At 45.8% G+C, this 18,976-nt stretch overlaps 2 protein-coding genes across 7 annotated transcripts in view; one reads left to right on the top strand and one right to left on the bottom strand.

Annotated features, from left to right (window-relative positions):
- FNDC3B (fibronectin type III domain containing 3B) overlaps positions 1 to 3,742 on the top strand; it is a 184,649-nt gene extending 180,907 nt beyond the window's left edge. For all 6 annotated transcript variants that reach the window (XM_059855764.1, XM_059855765.1, XM_059855769.1 and 3 more), the window contains exon 26: positions 203 to 3,742. In XM_059855764.1, the coding sequence (XP_059711747.1) occupies positions 203 to 505 (303 nt within the window). In that variant the 3' untranslated portion in view covers positions 506 to 3,742. The remainder of the gene's footprint in view (positions 1 to 202) is intronic.
- Positions 3,743 to 11,800: 8,058 nt separating this feature from the next.
- GHSR (growth hormone secretagogue receptor) lies at positions 11,801 to 17,925 on the bottom strand. Its single transcript, XM_059855762.1, has 2 exons — positions 17,168 to 17,925; positions 11,801 to 14,020 (listed from the first exon to the last, which is right to left on the bottom strand). Exons 1-2 carry the CDS (start codon positions 17,919 to 17,921, stop codon positions 13,716 to 13,718), a joined length of 1,059 nt encoding a protein of 352 aa, XP_059711745.1. The 5' UTR covers positions 17,922 to 17,925; the 3' UTR covers positions 11,801 to 13,715.
- Between the last annotated feature and the right edge of the window lie 1,051 nt (positions 17,926 to 18,976).

The raw sequence follows: 18,976 nt of genomic DNA, 5'->3' as shown, positions 1-18,976 counted from the left end.
GCCCTCTATATGAAGTTCAGAGTTATTCCCTAATGCAGGAATCACATTCACTAGCACAGGATCTGAAAAACATAAGAGCTAAAACGTGAGGCCTCGCACTGAGGCCTCCTACTGAGGCCTGCTGGGGCGGAATGCTCGCGTCGCCGCGGTTTGCCGCGGGATGGGGCCGTGTCTGACCGCGCTGCCTGGTTTGTTTTTTAAGGTGTACAAGGGAGAAGAAACCACATTCCACATCTCAGGCCTTCAGGTGAACACAGACTATCGGTTCCGCGTGTGCGCCTGCCGCCGCTGCCTGGAGCCCTGGCAGGAGCTGAGCGGCCCCTTCAGCCCCTCGGCGGCCTTCGCGCTGCAGCGCAGCGCCCTGGCGCTGCCGGGCGAGCCGGGCGCCGCCAAGGCCAAGGCCGCCGTGCCCACGGACGAGCAGTTCGCGGCCCTCATCGTGCTCGGCTTCGCCAGCCTCTCCATCATCTTCGCCTGTATATTACAGTACTTCTTTATGAAGTAGACGATTCCACCGGAGTTTAAAGTACAGATTTAACTAATGCTACGCATTATAATCCACACATTTATTCAGATATTCCTCCTTTTTTTTTCCTCCTTTTTTTTTTTTTTTGTTTTGAAATCCTTCGTTCTACCGTGCGTTTTATATACTGCTCTTGTTTTATACAGTTAAAGATAAATCAGTGTTTTGATGCACCTTTTTGAAATTCAGAACTAGGAAGTGGTCAAACTGGAGAAACAAGCAAACCAGATACCAAAAGCAAGATTTTTTTTTTGTTTTTCCTTCGCGATTTCAAAATTGTCAACAATTTGCCTTTTCGATGTTGGTTTTGGCTTTTTTCACTGAAGTTCATGCAGTCTCTTATTTTATCTTACTATTTAGGAAATTTTAATAATGAGTCACTTTTTTTGTCTCTTCTTTTTCCTTCTAAACATTAGTCACAAGTATGTATAGTGGTAAGACTAGGATACAGTGTTAGTCAAGTACCAGTTTTTCCTTGAACAGTATTAGCAATGTTGCCTACGAATTATTCACTACATTTGCCCCAGTTTTTCAAGATAAAACCTAAGTTTTTATTTTAACTTTTTAGTGCATTTAAATTGGAACAACATCCTGCAGTTGAAAAACGTTTTTAGTTGCCTGTTATTTTTACAGTTACAAACACTATAAACTGCCTGTATAAGAAATCAAATAACCAAACTACGCATAAATTATGAAGCATTATAGATCTTTGTTTTTTTTACCATTTTGATTCCTAGCAGTAATTTTAAGTAAGAGGGCATTGTGCAATAGTTAGTTATTCCCATGTTCAGCTATTTAAAAGCTGCTTTAACTTGTCTGTTTGTCACTGTATATAACTATTCCTAATCTAATACTAAATATTATTCTATTACGTTCAGCCTGATTTATATGAATCAAGCTGGTGACAGCTTACTGCCTCTACTGAATTAGGTGAGATTTACACTCAATGGAAGCAAACTTTACTGTCAGTTGATCTTTTTTTTATTATTAATATTATTTTTATTTTTTAGAGGGGTATCTATTTTATGGAACTTTTTGGAGGTATCAGAAATCACATCTGTTTGTTTTAAATGCCTTAGAAGGGTGTCTATGCTGTTCTTACCATGGGGCTGAAATAACTTGGTACCTGGCAAAACTGAGATGAGAGTCCTGCAGAGGAATGGTCCCTGCTCTGGTGGCAGTGTCCCCCTCCTGCCTGCCCCTTCCCAGACACATTTTAATCCATCGAGACACTAGATTTTTTAACTCTTGAGTCATGGGGTTATTTATATTAAGACAACATTGTGCAAGTACCTCAGGGACATAAATGAGCTGGAGGTGCAAATAGATTCCAAAAGGGTGCAACAGACACAGTGTATTTCCCTGCCTCTTGTTTTTGTATATTTTTGCTACTTGATTTTGCTTTTGTCCTATCTTTTTTGTGCTCTGTCTCCATCGTCTAAGATTCAGTGTCCTGTACTAGCATAATATTCCCTTAACCAAAGTAATGGGGAAAAAAACAACATTATTTTTGTTTTTAGGTTTATTTATACTATATACTGCATACAGTACTTTAAATACCAATTACAGTGCAATCTTTTTATTTATTGTAAAAAAATAAAAAATAAAAAGTGTACTTATGTACTAATCTAATCCCCCTCTCCACCCTCCCCATAGCATGTTACATTTTGTCTGTTTTATACTGTTGTACTTTAGGTCAACTTTTTACCTGGCAGCATTCCTAGTATTATTAATCTTCTTGCATTTTCTTGTGTTTTTGAAGATGGGAGCATCTAGTACATTAAATGCCAAAAAAACCCCATTATCAGTGATTCAAACGTTTACATGTATCCAAAAACAAAATCATCTCTGGAAAGAAAGTGCTAAGATCAATGAATTATTCTGTGTGCCTCTCTAGATGTAGCAAATATTAGAAATGTTCTGTATTTTGTTATTGACTATAATTAGTTTGATTTAGCCTTGCAAACTAATGGCATTGAGCTAAATATATATATTTTTTTGTTTTTTGCCAAAGTCATGGCTTGTCAAATTTATTTACATCTTATTTAAATTTATTTGTGATATGAAACTCTGTGACCTTGCATCTGTATTTTGTGAGCAAAAAGTATACAGCTGTTTTCATTGGAGGGGAGAAGAGTGTATTTTTTAAAAAGATGAAAAGACCGCTAGTTTGGAAAAACCCAGAAATTTGAATAGATTGCCTTTTTTTATTTTTGGTATATTGTTTGAGCAGTGCTGCTATGAAATCCGAGCTTGACACCTTTTTTTTAAGAAGAAAACAAAAAACAAACAAAAACTGCTTTAATAAAGAAAGGAAAAAAAACCCCAATGTGCTCTAGATTAGCCATTTTGAAAGTTTGAAATACAAGTGCTACTGCAAGCAGTGAGCAGAGTGGAGGGGAGAGCTGTCAGTCACACTCAGAGCATCTCTGTCACTGCTGATCTGTTGGGTCCCTTGTAACCTCACCAGCCAGAGCCCCCAGCCCAAGCCTGAGCTTTTGGGAGATCCTGCTGGAGCAGCTGGAGCAGGCCCAGTGAATTTGGCATTTTCAGCCTGTATCTCCTGCCTTAGTGATCTGATGTCACCCGTGTGTCAGTGACACAGGTCACTGATGTCACCCCCTTCTGTTCTGAGGGATGTTGTCCCTGACCCACCACTGCTGATGCCTTGGCCCTTCCCAAAGCCCCTCGTGCCCCTGGTCCAGCAGTGGCAGGTGTTGGATCCAGCCCCAGGGCGCTCTGCTCTCACAGAAATCACTACCACCAACAAAGGTAGAATGAAACACTAAGTATTTAATACCCTTAAGGAAGGAGAGAGATGTTTTATATTGTTCTGCCTTTTTCTTTATGAACTTGAAGTGTTTTCTAATCCTGTTTGTTGGCTCCAGTAGCTCAGTATTCAGTGTCACGATTGACAAGTGCCCTAATTGAATGTGTATGAACCTTATCCTTGCACAGTTCTTTAAATTGAAAAAGAAAAATAAAATGTTTTTACCTCACTATGGGAACATACATTCCAAGCTTTTCAACTTTAAAAAAAAAAATAATCAGAAGTTTTCTTGTATTGTAAATTTTAGACTATTTCATATGCATTATATTAAAACTGCCATATCAATTTTAATGTATAGATTTTGCAAATACTACACTATGTATGTAAGACTTAACTGTATCTGTAGTGTATATGTAATATATTTATGCCCAATAAATGTTTTAATTCTTTCTGTTTTAATTCTTTAATTGAACACAGCCCTTTGGGTCGACGTGGCCCCTTCTGGCAGGTGAGTGCTGTTGTGCATCCTGGAGCAAGGGTGGGAGCCCTGAATTTACCTCACGGTGTTTCTGCTCTGTAATTGGAGTGATTTTTGTGGTTTTTGAAGAGTAAGTTGATAATCTGAAAGTCAGGTGTTCTAATGACTTCTTTTAAATAGCTTGCATGACAAATTAAGGATTTCTATTTATAGAAACATACCTAGGTTTATTCTCTCTGAGTAATTAAACTCTTGAAAAACTAGAGCTTTTAACTTACTATGTGCATTGAATTCAATTCCTCATCATGATGAAATAATCTAGTAGGTATGCATGTTTCTTGTCAAACACATTCATGTTAGTTTTTTAATGCTTTTCTTCAAGTCACTGCATAAATACAACAATTGATTTGTTTGCTTTTGTAATTACTGCAGTTTACAACATGAGTGGGGTTTTCCTAGGGGAATACCTTTTTCACTTGGTTGCTCAGCTTTTTTATTTAAGCAGTGGCATGCCAAGACAATCTCTTTAACAAAATCTTTTAAATATGTCTATAAAATAGTAATCAGCACTTTGACATCTGAGGAGATCTTTTATTTTCAGTGGTCCCTGTTTGATTGCCAGGGGTGTCTGCAGAGATGCTGGAGGACAGTGAGAGCCCAGGAGAGAAACAGGATTTAAACATTTGCTGTTGGAGTTGTGGATGTTACCTTGTGCTGTTATCACCCAGGGTTTTTGCAGAGGTGCTGGGTGCCTTTCCCACACCCAGGCTGTGCAGAGCTGGGTAAGTAGTGCTGAATTTACCAGGGATTTTGTTTTGTGAGGAAGCACAGAGCCGGTTATACCCGGGCTTGGCTGATGCTGTATTTACCAGCAGCTCTTTGCCTGCTGGCAAGAGAAGTATCAACTTTGAGAAGTTCTGGAAGAGAGCAGAGCTGGGTGTTTTGGGTATTTCAGTGGTGGGGGGTGCAGCAGTGGGCTGTGGCACGTGTCACAGTGTGAGCAGTGCCAGGTGTGCCCCGGCTCCGCGCGGTCCCCGGCCTGGCGCTGCCGTTTCTATGGCAGCAGCGATTCTCTCCTCTCAGTAATCACAGAGCTGCTCAAAAGCCAACGCCTGGAATTTGTTTTGCTCCTCACTTCAGTCGCTCCTGCCAGCTCAGAGCACGTTTGGTGTGGTGCAGGAGAGCTGAGCCCCGTTGGAAGGGGGGTTTCTCTGAGGAACCAGGGGGTCAAAGCCACGTGTGGCACAAGCTGAGCCATGCGCTCCCCGGAGGAATTGGGAACAAACAGGACCTGGAGTGACATAAGTTCACCCCCTGTGGAGCTTTTCCACAGGCTCACCTGTGTCTTTGAATTTTAGGAGATGCTCAAATCCAGCATGCTATTAAAAAAAAAGCTGAAGCAGGGGTGGGCCATAGGGGCAGTGCCAGAGGATCGAGGCTCTCCTGCCTGTTGCTCCCATCCTGAAGCACAGCCGAGGTATTTAAAACCCCCCTGAACATTAAATACTTGGACTGGAAGCAGATGATCATTAAAGCCCCTTCCAACCCAAACCGTTCTGTGATTCCATTCTATGAATTTATGGCCTGTGGACGTGGAGTGGTTCTTCTCCAGCATTAATGACATCTACATCAACAGGATGGTTCTGCTAGACCTGTCTTGCAGCCAGAGGTGTCAGAGACAAGAAATTTGTGTGGTAATATGAAGTATAAATTACATTTCCTCTGCAAATCCTTTTCCAGAACTATTGCAGAGTTCATGATGTATTGTCATTTATTGATGTGGTGTAGAATTCTATTTTCTGTCCTTAACCTGGCCTGGAGTAAAGATGCAAATGTTATCTTTCTTTTTCTCAGAGTGAGAACCACGAGTAAGTAGAGATGAATATGAACATTTTGTTTCACTGTTTTTATGGCTGAGCAGAAAAACCAGCTGAGATCCCCTGAAAGGGCTGTTTTATTGGTACTACATTCTGAACAATTACATCTATTTTTGCTCTTGACAATTGCTCTTACAATGCCCAGTTTCTTGGCTCAGTGAAATAAAAAGAAGCTTCACACACAGTGGATTAGCCTGGGATCTGCTGTTATCCAAGTGAATGTGCTGTTACTGGTTTGAGTAGTTAAATTTACTGCACTAATTGGTGGCATAGATGGTCTTGCATGCAATCAAAGCTATTTTTAGGTCTCCTGACATGATTAATAAATAACTGCTTGGGTCAGTGTGCTCAGTGGATGTCATTTCTTAGTAATTTTATTAGCTCATCTCTCTCACTTTCTGTCATGAAAGCTATTACTCTCTACAATAAAATGGAGCAAACAGTAGGGATGCAGAAATCTTGTGAGGATTAACTTGTGAATGGAGTTGAGAAATTTACCCTAATCCAATGCAAATATTGTCTTTTTAAATTTCTAGCTCAAATGCTCTTCCTTTCCATAAAAAGCTTGTGAGCTGGTGGTGCTGTCCTGGGCTCAGAGGTGGTACTCTGAGAGCTGGTGGTGCTCACCTGTGCAGCACTGGTGATGTTGGTGTTCCCTGGCTGCACTGGGCAGGATGCACTTGGTCCCTGCCCAGCCATGGCTGCAGTTCATCAGGGTTTGCTGAGAAAATCAGGTCTTTGCCCTTAGCAGGGCCAGATATCCCCTGGGATGCTGCTGTGTGCAGTTTGTATTGTTGGATGAGCTCTGGATTGGGGTTCTCTGTGGCTTGTTCTTGTGCTCTCTATGTCTCTGTCCTGTGTTTTGCTTAAACCATCAGGTGGTTGACTTCAGTGTTCTGAAACCAGAAGCATCCCAGCTGTACAAACCTCTGGTTATTCTCTGAATGAGCCTTGTCTGGTGCAAGCCCCTTCCCCTGGCTCACAGCAGCCAGTCTCACAGGAGGGGGTGTTGGATACAGACCTGGCACAGCCTGTGGCTCTGGCACTGCTCTGGCTGAGTCCAGGTTCCACTGCAATGTGGGAAATCAGGCACGAGCCCACAGCAAAGACAGAGAGGAAGAGGTAAATACAAACCTCTCATGGGTTTTGACACCACAGCTGGTCTGAAGTGACTTCCCTGTGAGGGTGGCATGCCCCTGGCAAAGGCTGCCCAGAGAAGTTGTGGGTGCCCCATCCCTGGAAGTGCTCATGGCCAGGTTGGGTTGGTTCTGAGCAACCTGGGATAGTGGGAGATGTCCCTGCCCATGTCACGGTGTTGGGACTAGATGGTTTTTAAGGTTTCTTCCAACCCAAACCATCCCATGATCCCACATCCCAGCATTAGACCAGAGATCCTCAGGCATCTGAGGGATGAGCCCCACACCAGCACTCCTCTCCTGGAGCCAAGGTACCAGCCAGGGCACACAGAAACCCTTGTGCTGCCTGCCCACTTCCCTCCCTCCTCACAAACTCACAGTAGTTCAGTGGGTTCAAAACTCCACATTCAATCAAAACTAACTCAGGTGGCTGCACCTTTCACAGCCCCGTGCTGGTGCCACCAGGGTGGCACAGCAGATCTTAAAAAAATCAATCTCATTGACACTGCTTGATAAAAATACCAAAGTGCTGTTGACTGGGCAGGATGTGACCATGAATCTTGGCTTCATTTGGGGAGAATTTGTAGTATGCATTGTTGCTGTCTTTTCTCAGGCTGCTGTGTTAAAGCTGTTTAAATCCTGCTCCTCAGAGCTGGTGGTGCTGTGTCTCACTGCAGAGGAGGCTCGTGGTGTCAGATTCTCTGCCTGCCCACCTTAATGAGCCATGATTTGCAGCCCCAGGTCATTAGTGAAAGGAGGCTGTGCAGGGAAGAACAATGTGGATAGAGGTTTGGAAATAGCCATGCCTTTTCTTTCTCACCGACAGTGCTGCAATCATGTGAAAATCAATCAGAACATGAGAAAAAAGCAAAGGATCTTTTGATCCAGTAGCATCAAAAATGGGGACAAGTGCTGGGAGAACATCTCCTGAGCCCTAGAGCAGCCTCTGAAGGGGAGAGTGGGGTACTTTACTCCTGAGAACAATTTTGCCTTATGGACTCACACACGTCACAAAACCATTATTTTACTCCCAGTGAAAGAATCAGAGCAGGTGTGGAAAGCCATAGAAAGCCTTTATTTGGAGAAACACAAAGTGGTTTACCTCCAAGTACAATGGGAGGCTCTCAGAAGGGTGTATTTGTACACAGAAATGGGAGCTGGGACTGGCAGCTGGGCATTTGTGGTTTGGATGCTGATTTAGGAGTCAGCCCCCCCCTCCTCCTGGGGTTGCTCCCATCCCTTGGGATGGTTTGCTGGGATACTGCAGAACACTTGAGGGGCTCTGCTCACACTGTGCTTCCTCTCAGCCCCCTCCTGGCCAGCCGTGTGAGGGTTTGGCAGGGTGTCAGGGATCCAGGTGACACTGCACATCAGAGTGCACCATGGGTTTGGAGGTGTTTGCCCTCCAAAACTGTGCTGCTCCTCTCTCTGAGCAGAACTGGGTCAGTGTGTTTGCAGGTCTCAGAGGAACGATCACTCGGCATCACCAGGTCAGCTCTAAGAAGAAGCCCAGCTGCTTTTTGTCCTGATCCAGGTAATTGGGTTAATGAGAAGCTCTGAGTTTTGGGAAAAAGTCATGGCATGCACTCATCCACAACTGACATGGGGAAGGGCCACAACACACAAGCACTGGACTTGGAAGGGAATAGAGACCTTGGTGCTGGAGAAAGTGCTGGGGAAGCCTGTTAAAAACTCACAAAGTGTGTTAATTACATGGGATAATGCTAATGTGCTCTATTGTGTGCTGGAATGACAACTGGACTAAGGCTTGACAGTGAGTGACTGCAGAAACCTGCTAGCCTGCATCAATACAAGATGGATTAAATTTTCCTTTCCTCCAATGTACTTGCACAATCACAATTTAGAGAGAAGAGGCAAATTCTGATCTAACACTTGCTTTTCTGCTTTTTTTTTCCTAAACAGCAGCAGGCAGGGTTGTGGTTTCATGATCTGACAGAGCTGGCACAGCTGGACCCCATCATCTAACAATTACCTTGGGCAAAAGTTTGGCCAGGACGTGGGACATGGAGCCAAACCCCTGTGGGTTTTACCTGTCTCTCACCAGAACTCGTGTTTCAGAGGGAAAAGCCATTGGCAAGCATGTCTGTGTGAGGAAATGGTTTTGCTCCTGTGATGTTTTTGCAGAGCTGGGAAGGATTCTGGGTGGTCCATCAGGTGGGGATGGGGGAGGAGGTGGCTGAAGGGAGTGTTTGTCTCTGCCCTCGGTGAATGAGGGACCTGCCCAAAGGAGCAGAGATTTCCCATTAGCACCACAGGAGCTGCCAGCTCTCCAGGTGCTGCTGGCATCACTCAGGGCAGGGTGTGACTGCAGCTGCCTGTGCCTGACTGCAGGTAGTGTCAAAGTGCCAGGGCACCTGGGACATCAGCTCCTGCAGCTGCCTCTGCTGGCTCATCCTGGGGGTTTCCTGGGAAGCTCCTGTGTGTGTGCAGGCCCAGGGGCTGGTGCCAGGATTCCTGTGCAGACACAAACCCCCTGCAGGTGTGGGTTCACCGTGGACAGCAGGGATGCAGAGCCAGGGCTGTGGAAACAGAGTAGATGGTGTCCCTGCAGTGTCAGCCAGAGGCTGCTTGTTTCCCAAATAAAGTTTGGGAATAAATGGGCTCTACTGTGCTGAGCATTCTGACAGCACAGCTCAGGAACAGAAAACTGATGCTGGGAGCTGCCAGATCCAGCCCAAACCCAGGAATGACATCCAGAGGGAGCAAGTAGATCCACACCCCATCACTCTGGGACAGTAGGGTTTGAGCAAGGGGTTAAAATGCCAAGGGATTTTATTTCATTTTTGTAAAATAGGGCTGGTATTTTTTATTGGGAGTTATGAGGGTAAAATGTAGTTATGGTGCTTTCAGCTGGAGGTGAGGAGTGTGGTTCAGATGTAACAACAGGGTCATTCCTGGGAGATGAGTTAGATCTTTTTGTTCCAAATTTGAATTTACTTCTCAAGATGTAATTTACATCTTCAAGGCCATGGGGTTTTTGCAAAAGATAGAAGCTCTATGGAAGCCCATCCAGAAACATCCACTAGGCTCAGAGCAGCAGCACCCTAAAACCAGCAGATCCACAACAGAGAGGGGGTTCCCTTGGGTATTTAGGTATCTAAAAACTGCTGATTTTAATGGGCTTATGCAAATGTCATTTGATACAAACTGAGATAACTGCTGAATATCAATTCAAAATTTGACAGAAAGTGCTGGTTTTCCAGTATATTTTATTTTTGGCAAGAGATACAATGGGACATGATTTTCTGCTTGTGTGTGCCTCCATCCAAGGTACTTTTGTAAAATGAATGAAGCTTTCTGGTAAAGTCCTTTTGACCTATTTCATCACCAATTTAACTCATTGCCAAGAAAGAAAATGCAGCCAAATTGTTCTTGTTTATTTGTGGAGCTGTGATACAAAACGTAGAGGTGGAAAAGCTTTTAAAACTGGGACTGTTTAATGAATGAACTTTCAGTTATTTTCTCTGTGGGCTGCTCACATTCAAGTCAGTAAGAATACAGCAAAATTTTGACTCTTACATGCTTTTTTTCAGTCAGAACTGGCAAGGTTTGTTCCCTCAGAGAGAGTTTCCAGAAATGGAAAGGTTCAAGCCTGAAAAAAGTCTTTCCTGCAGAGCTGCCCTGTCTCCCACACCAGTGAACAGCCCAGTGCCTGCAAGGCACTCTTGTCTTCCCCCCGTGAAAAATGGATCTCAAAAACCATGTCCAGGCCCAAAACTGGATGGGAGGCACAGCTTTGCCCTTTCCTGTGGGGAAGGCTTTGGGGAGAAGCTGCCAGGAACACGAGGTGCTGCAGAAGTGCCCTGGGAGGCAGAGGAGAAAGGCTTTGTGTGTGCTGGGAAATGTTTGCCAGGACAGTCCAGCATCACTGTGCCAGCACAGGTTGTTTTGTCACTGCCCTCTGCGCCTGCAGCATCCACTCTGCCCCTGTTCATCCTGCCAGAGACAAGGCAGGAGGAGCCTTGTCCCTTCTTGGTACCTGGGACAGAGTGATGATGCCTACCTTGGACTGACTTCACTGCTCTTAGGTAAAAAACACTCTTCAAATCTTGTCACACTTTTTTTTTTTTTTTTTCTCCCCATGAAGTTATTTCTTACAACTTGGGCAGGGTCAGGTTGGATGGAGCCCTGAGCAATCTGATCTAGTGGGTGGCATCCTGCCCATAGCAGAGGGCTGGCACTAGAGAGTCTTTAAGGTCCCCTTGATGTTCTGTGATTCTCTGCGTAACACTCTAGACAAGCAATGCTGGATTCATCCATCAGTGCAGCTGGGGACGTGTATTTTTTTGGAGGCATCAGACAAAATTTGATTTTATGATACCAAAGTGAGGGTTATCCAGGTTTTGAGGTGGGATTTTTTCCTGCTTTCCACATAAGAGCAGTTCATTATGTACACTTTGAAGCAGCAGCTCCTCAGCATGTGCTGGTGTGACCCCACTGGCTTTAGAGAATCCACATAGAAAAGTTTTGGTACTGAGGGCAGCAGCACTAATGGCCAGTGTAGTGACAGCTACAGTGTGTTAAATGTTTGTGTTCCCTGCTAGATATGAAGTATTTTCCTGCTTGTGCAAGAGTCCTACAAAAGTGGCTACTTCTCTCTAATAATAATTTGTGTATTTTGCTAGATTTGTCCAAGGACTTGGAGAAATGAGTCCAACTCCTCAGTTAGAAGGAAGGAAGAAGTCCTGTCCATCCCAAGGAGCAGCCAGTGCCTTTCTGACTTTTGTGACCCCAGATCAAATGTTTTAAATTACATTCTATACACAAAATTGTGGAAATTTTACAGTGTTGGTAGAGCTAAAATTTACATTTTCTCCTGGTGAACTGTTTAGGCTAAATGAAATTATTAGCATGTTACTCTGATAAAACAAAATAGCTGAATCAATTTCGTTACACAGATTTGGGGAACAAAATTAAAATATAAATATGAGGGAAAAAAAATAAATCCAGTTGTGTGAATCACACTGGGTCCTCCCCCACCACAGAGCCACAGGGTTATAAAGGGTCTGATTACTTTATTTCTTTTTCTGTTCACATTTAACAGCACAGACACAGCTGAGATTTGGAACACCGATGTGACGCCGGGGGTGTGTGTGGTTTGTTTGTACAGACATTTGTTAACTGAGCTCACATCTGCACCCTCCTTCCTTGGTTCCCAAATGTCTTGTTTCCCTGAGTTGCATGAATTCTGCCACCAGACCTGCGTGCCAGTCAGTGAGTGAGAGAGCAGCGTGGACAGCCAGGTGCCTGCGGGCAGAGGTGGAGCAGGAGGTGATGCTGCAGTGCCTCAGTGTGGGTGTTTGCACTCCTGGAGTGGGGAGGGGACAGGCTCAGGTGCCACCAAGGAGCAGCAACCAGCCCCTGGCCCCAGCAAGGTGACAGAAAATACACTGACTATACAGAAGAGGCCAATTTCTCTTGTGAGTTCAGCCTGAGCAGCTGAAGGTGTAACAGGGGGAAGTGGCCCATGGGTGTGACCGGGGGGTTGGAGGCAGGAGAGTTTTGCTGGCACACAATTCACGAGGGACAATTAAAACTCATCAGGGACAGAGGGCTGTGGGCCAGCTGGGGATGAGCACTAGAACCAAATGAACAGAAAGCTGCTATCACACGTGCATGCTCCAAAGCTCTGTCAGCTCTGTGGGGCACAAACCCCACATGTTGGTGAGACAATATAAGCCACATTCATTAGCACAGAAGATGAAACGTTTTCTGGTTTGCCTTGAAATGGCACACTTGAGGTATGAAAATCTAATTTAAGGGGTTTATGAATCAAGTATGAGAATGTGTCTGCCTATGTTCTTTAATGCAGATTTTTTCTATTATTTTCTCAGGTCACGGTGGTTAAAAAATGCAAAATGTTCTCAATTCAATGCTGCAGCAAACGAGCACAAATGCACACCAGGCTTTACAGGGGGATGTGGCACTGGGACAGACTTTAAACAGAACCATGGGGGGTGTACAGGCAGGATACCTGTCCTCAGCAAGCTTTGGGATGTGGTGGGACGCAGTCAGGGACAGGTAGCCACAAATTCATTACAAATACTGAAACAATTAAAAGCTTCCAAGTTCAAACACATCAAGTCATTCACAGTCAAACTGAACAGAACAAGTACAGGTTATTTAGCTAGTAAAAAAAAAAAAAAAAAAAAGAGACTTTGGTGGGTGATTGCATTCCACATTTTTATAGCATCACTGCAGGCCTGAAATCAGCACTGTCCTTGTCCCACTGATATATATTTTAAAAAAAATATTTCAGTACAGTCACATTCTAAGCCACTTCTGTGAAAGCATTTTTTTGTTTCCTTTCTACTTGGATGTGACATGAAGGTTACTTATTTTTAGCATGTTTAAAAATTATCCATTTTATATCTCTTTTTTTTTTTTTTAAGAAATAATTTTCCTCATTCCAAGAAAAACATGAGCTTACTTAAAAATTGATATTATGAAAAGTGTATCAAATTTCCTGTTTACTACTCCAAAAAAGCAATTCAGTATTCTCTCTCTAGGGTCTGATTAGATGCTAGCAAAATTCTTAGCAAAACTAAAGCTAACTCTGGAAAAATTCAGCTGGAATTGGCGCTGCTGAAGTCGTACAAACTCTCGAGTGAAGTGGGCCACGTTTGCCTGCTCAGGACGGGTCTGGGCTAAAGTCAGCGTTAAAAAATCAAACGGGCAAAAGCAGCACAAAAATAACACCTGGAGCCCAAATCTGTGACCGCCTCTCTCCTCTCAGAGTCCCACACTTCAGGATTTTCCCCTCGGATCTTTCGCTGCCCGCGCCGCGCCTCTCAGCCCACGCGGGCCATGACCCAAGTGGCGCTTTCAGCCTTGGGGTTCCCGTTCCTTGCCCTCCTCCCTCCCGTTTTGGCTTGCTGGGGACTCGGCGGGTGACACGGGGTGCCCGGTGTCATGTGGCGACGCCGGGCTCTGTCCAGCCGCGGGAGCTGCCCTGCTTGCTGCTGGGGAGGCTCTGCTGGGGCAGGGCGCGCAGGCCCAGCAGGCGGCAGGCGGCCACGCGGTACTTCCTCGACATGATGTTGTAGAGGATGGGGTTGATGGCTGCGCTAAGGTAGAAGAGGACAAAGGACACCAGGTTGCAGTACTGGCTGATCACTGCTATCTCCAGGGAGCCGGCTTCGAAGGATTTGGAAAATAAGTAGCGTCCTACGTGAAAAGGCAACCAGCAGAGTATGAACGCAAATACCACCACGACTAAAATAAAAACAGCAGAAGAAAGTGTGTTAAGCGTGAGTATCAACATACAGGTGATTAACATTCTGTGCTGCAGCTCTGTTCCTTTAACCAATTAACCACCAAGTGTGAAAATGCCTCCCCTAAGCTTTCACTTGTGTCTCAGTACATTCTCTGAGAGTATAAATTGGTGATACTTAATACACTTGGATCATCTCTAAACGGGCTGCCTGAATATTGCCCAACTAATCTGATGTAGCAAACTTCTGACCTATAAAACCCATGTTCGCATCAACAGACTGTTAAAGAATCCAAATGGTGACAAAATATGACCATCTCTCATCTGCAGTGTTTAACAAAAGCAAATTATCGTGATAGACTCAACACTGTGGTTTATAATGAATAATGTAATCACTGGGAAGCAAAATTATTTAAGACAAAAAGCAAGATTGTTAAAGGCAAAGGCTCCAGAATAAAACTGAGAATTTGTAGAGCACATATGCCAGGATAAGGAGAATGATGCACCCCTCCAGTTTGTCCATTTTTTGGAACATCAGTTACTCCCAAGAAGAGTAAAACTAAATGTGTAGTATATAACTACATAATTCTAGCTATACAGTATATCTGTAATACTGTATTACTAGAGTGGTTGCATTTACATGTAAATATCATCTCTGTAGAATAATGGGCATGTGTGTATCTCTGAACACTGGCCCATTGGAATTTTCATCTGAGAGAAAGGGAAACAGTTTCTGTTCATTTCCCGTGTGCCTTTGACCTTTATTATTTTTCATATTGCTCTGAGTGTATCTATTAATATATTACAGAGAGAAAAACCAGAAAACTCGAGCAAGGGTTTCTGACATTCTTAAGCAATTTTTACAGTTAACCTGTTCATGGAATCACAGAATTGTTTGGGTTGGAAAGGTACTTAAAGAAAATACTTTTCCAAGCCCCCTGCTTTCAGCAGAGACACCTTACACGAGACCAGATTGTTCAAAGTCCAGTCCAACCTGGCCCTGGTGGGCAGGTTGTGTTAGCAAACTGCTTGTGTTAGCTATCTTCATATCATGTCTTAGAAGATAATAAAATTCAAATTACTGAGAGGAATGGTTATAGGTATCTTTCCCCAAAAATTCTGCACCAGCATTCCCAAATGTAAAAGGATGCTTATGCAGGACTTGTGGTGGAGTGGAAAGCACCAGAGCTTGAAGTTCAGAATAGGTTTTCCAGCTCTGTATCTTCTTGAGCCAACCACTTCCACTTTTCCCTCACTATCTCCACTACAAAATTCAGATGATGCCCTAGCTCACATGGGGATTTGAATCCACTTAATGAATATTACCATGCTGGTCATTATGAATGAGCAGAGTCTAAAGCACAGGCCATTATGACTAGAATTTTAAGCCCACGTAGGCAATATCCCTAGTCAGGCTTTTGGCAGTTTTGGAGATCTTCATGCATGCAGAATCCCATGGATTTCAATAGGAATGGCGTGGGATAGCTCCTTTGCAAGTCAGGCTATACATTTAGGTGTTTAATTTCAGTCCCAGAAGCATAACCTGTCTTTACAGTTAAAAGAACTTCTGATGCTAATCCCATTTACTTGATGTTCCATGACTTGATAAAGCCTCAGAAAGCCCCCTCTAAATTTTAAGCAGAACATTAACACCAGTGAGAGCTGACTGCGTTGGGCATCTGCTGCCACTGAGCCCTCACTAACTTCTTCCCATCTTTCTATCAGGCATCAGACTGTTATCATTTAGAGAATATTGGCTCTCTGTCAGAGGAGAGCCTTGCCACTGCCTGGCTGTTCTCAGACCTTGTAAAACGAAAAAAAAAAAAAAGAGTGCCTGAAATATTGCAATGCTTGTGGCAACACTTCAGAGCAGAAATAAGAATTTTTTATTTCAAAATTCTTTACAGTTAAGCATATGGAAATATGGTAGTAATATACCTAATTTACTCATAGTCAGTGGAAGTTCATAATCCTGAACCTCTAGAAGTGTGAGCAATTAATTACTTTCAAGGTCACCCTTACCAGACTGAAGTAATTCTATTGATCATAAAACGTAGCTGAAAGGGCATAAAGAATGCTGCTGGTTTTATTATTCCTCCTGCTGTTGCATAGTAATAAATTAGGACATGAACAAAAAGATCAGATAGGCTCCTATCTGATAATTAAGGTACTTAGGACTCACTGCCACCTCTTGTCTGCCTCATTAGCCCACCACTTCAACCTTGCTGAAAGGAGCCTGTGAAAGCTTCTTCCTGCAGAGCATCTTGTCCCCCCCAAAATCCACGGGATGACTTGCACTGCAGAGGACTTTTGGCTTGGGTAAAAGTACGCAGCAGCAGCAGCAGGATTCTGCAGTTTTCAGACACTAAACTGCAGGACAACTTTTTGGGTTTGTGTATCAAACTACATGCACTGACTTAGTATGTTAAAACTTGTGTTTCCATGTGCCAACCACAAGTGTTGTTTAAAGCATTCAGCAGTGTCGATACACAAAGTTAGGAATGACAGTGTTTGTTGTCCTGATCCTGTTTTCTTACAGTCTCTGAGATTTTACAGCATCACAGGAGGCTCAGTGCTCCTGGTTCAGCATGTCCTGGGGTTTAGCTAATATGAAAATGCAGATACATTTTCATAAGCTTACATAGCCATGGAAGGAAATAACCCCAATTTGCTAAAATCTTGATACTCTTTTCCTATAAATCTTAGTGCACATCATGCCATGCCTGCCTGGCTGTAGTCTGCTGCTCAACTTCATGGCTTGAGAAGAGTTTAGTTTTGTTTAAAAATGAAATAAACTCTTCTCTGTAAATAACATCGGTATCCACAACCAAAGAGCAAAAACGCTCAAAAATCTCCAGGGCACGAGCTAATTTTAACTGTAGTATCTGTCCTTGTCAGGGATTCTTAGTAATGTTTGTTTAACTGTTTGGGAGTCCCCAGCTCAAACCAGTTAGAAATAAATCTGAGGGAGGAGGAGAGTTATCCTACAGCTACCCTGAGGTTTAAGCCTTTTGTATAAAACATTTTCTTTCCTTTGGAAGGAACTACAGCAAACTATCAGAGAGCTCCCTGTCTTTTTCTCTCTCTCACACACAGACACACACAAGCACACACATCCTTTTGGAAAAACAGAGCAAGAGGACTCATACCTAACATTTTCACAGTTTGCTTGTTGTTCTTATCCCTGATGGCAGTGTTTGGACCGATGTTCTTTCTCTTCCTCCTCCAGAGCTTCCTCCCGATGAGGCTGTACAGCACGGTCAGGCAGAACACAGGCAGGAAGAAGAAGATGCTGGAGGTCCAGACCATGATGGTGAGCAGCCCCGAGCGGATGGCGTACTCTGTGGCTCGGCACTCGTTGGTGCTCAGGGGGTTCGTGCCGTTCTCGTGCTCGACCCCCACCAGGATGAAGATGGGGCCGGCGCTGATGAAGGAGATGGCCCAGAGGAAGAGGATGACCAGCTTGACCTTCCCCTTGGTGATGATGACTTTAGCTCGCAGGGGGAAGCAGATGGCGACGTACCGCTCCACGCTGAGCGCCGTGATGTTGAGGATGGTGGAGTAGGTGCAGCTCTCGCTGATGAACTGGAAGAGCTTGCAGAGGAGGTTCCCGAAGTTCCAGGGCCGGTACTGCCAGAGGCGGAAGAGGTCCAGGGGCATGCAGAGGAAGATGAGCAGGTCGGAGAAGGCCATGCTGGACAGGTAGAAGTTGGTGGTGGTCCTCATGTCCCGGAACCGCGACACCACCAGCATAGTCATGAGGTTGCCGATGATCCCGATGACGAAGAGCAGGACGCAGGCGACGGTGATGCCGGTGAGCACGGGCACGGGGAACAGGTGCAGCGGGGGCTCGGCGCCCGTCCGGTTCTCCGCGCCGCGGCCGCCCGCGCTCCCCTCCCGCATCCTGGCGCCGCGGGCTGCGCATCCCCGCCCGACGCGGCGCGGCCCGGCCCCGCGCGGTCCCCGCTGCGCGCCCGGGCAGGTGCGGGGCCGAGGGCGGGCAGGGACGGGCGGCCCCGCTCCGCCTCTCCGCGCTCCGCCGCTCCCCCCGGCCCGGGGCGGGCGGGCGCTGCCGCGCGTCACAGGAGACGTGGGCACGGAGCGGCCCCGCTGCGACCCCCGCGGGCCGCTCCCGAGCCGCCAAACTTTCTTCCCGAGCCCCGGGGGGAGCAGCACGGCTCAGCCCCTGCCGGGCCCGCCCCCGGTCCCTGCCCCGCCGCCCGCCCGCTTGGGCAGGTGCAGGTGTCGGCGCTCGGTGCTCCCGGAGCCCCGGAGCCGTGCCCAGGTGCGGTGCCGCCTGTCCGTGCCCCCGGAGCCGTGCCCAGGTGTGGTGCCGCCTGTCCGTGCCCCCGGAGCCGTGCCCAGGTGTGGTGCCCCCGGAGCCGTGCCCCCGGAGCCGTGCCCAGGTGTGGTGCCGCCTGTCCGTGCCCCCGGAGCAGGGGTCTGTCCCTTCCCCGCGGGCGCTCTCAGCGCTCTGTCCCCGCACTCCGCGCCCCGCGGCGCTCGGCACACGCGGCCGGTCCCGCAGCCCTGGGTGCGATCGCTGCCTCCTCGCTCCGTATCTTTGCTCTGCCCTTGGATCTTGGCAGGAGCCCGGCCAGGCTCCTGTTCGGTGAAGCTGCAGCAGCCACTCGCTTCTACATGATTTACCCGCAATTAAATTTCAATTCAGCGTGTTACTGCTGTCCTCTGCTCTGCCCTTTGCAGGCACAGACAGAACCGTGCTTCCCCAGCTGCAGACTCCTGTTGTAAGAAAAGGAGAATGTTGTTCCCAAGAAATAAGATGTGAGCAGAACAAGGTGAGATCAGAGGCAGTAAAGTAACTTCCCACACATCTGTATAAGGTGTATGTCTCCAGCTTTCCAGCTTGTCCCCACAAATTCTAAGGGTATGTGTGCTGCAACAGTCTTTTTTCACTCCTGTCTGCCTAGAGGGGCTGGATCTCTTGTGTCCCATCT

The sequence above is a fragment of the Haemorhous mexicanus genome, chromosome 10, assembly GCF_027477595.1.
Source record: "Haemorhous mexicanus isolate bHaeMex1 chromosome 10, bHaeMex1.pri, whole genome shotgun sequence".
In the NCBI taxonomy this organism is placed as follows: Eukaryota; Metazoa; Chordata; class Aves; order Passeriformes; family Fringillidae; genus Haemorhous; species Haemorhous mexicanus.
The sequence above is the reverse complement of the archived record's forward strand: the minus strand, read 5'-3'. Positions and strand labels throughout refer to the sequence as shown.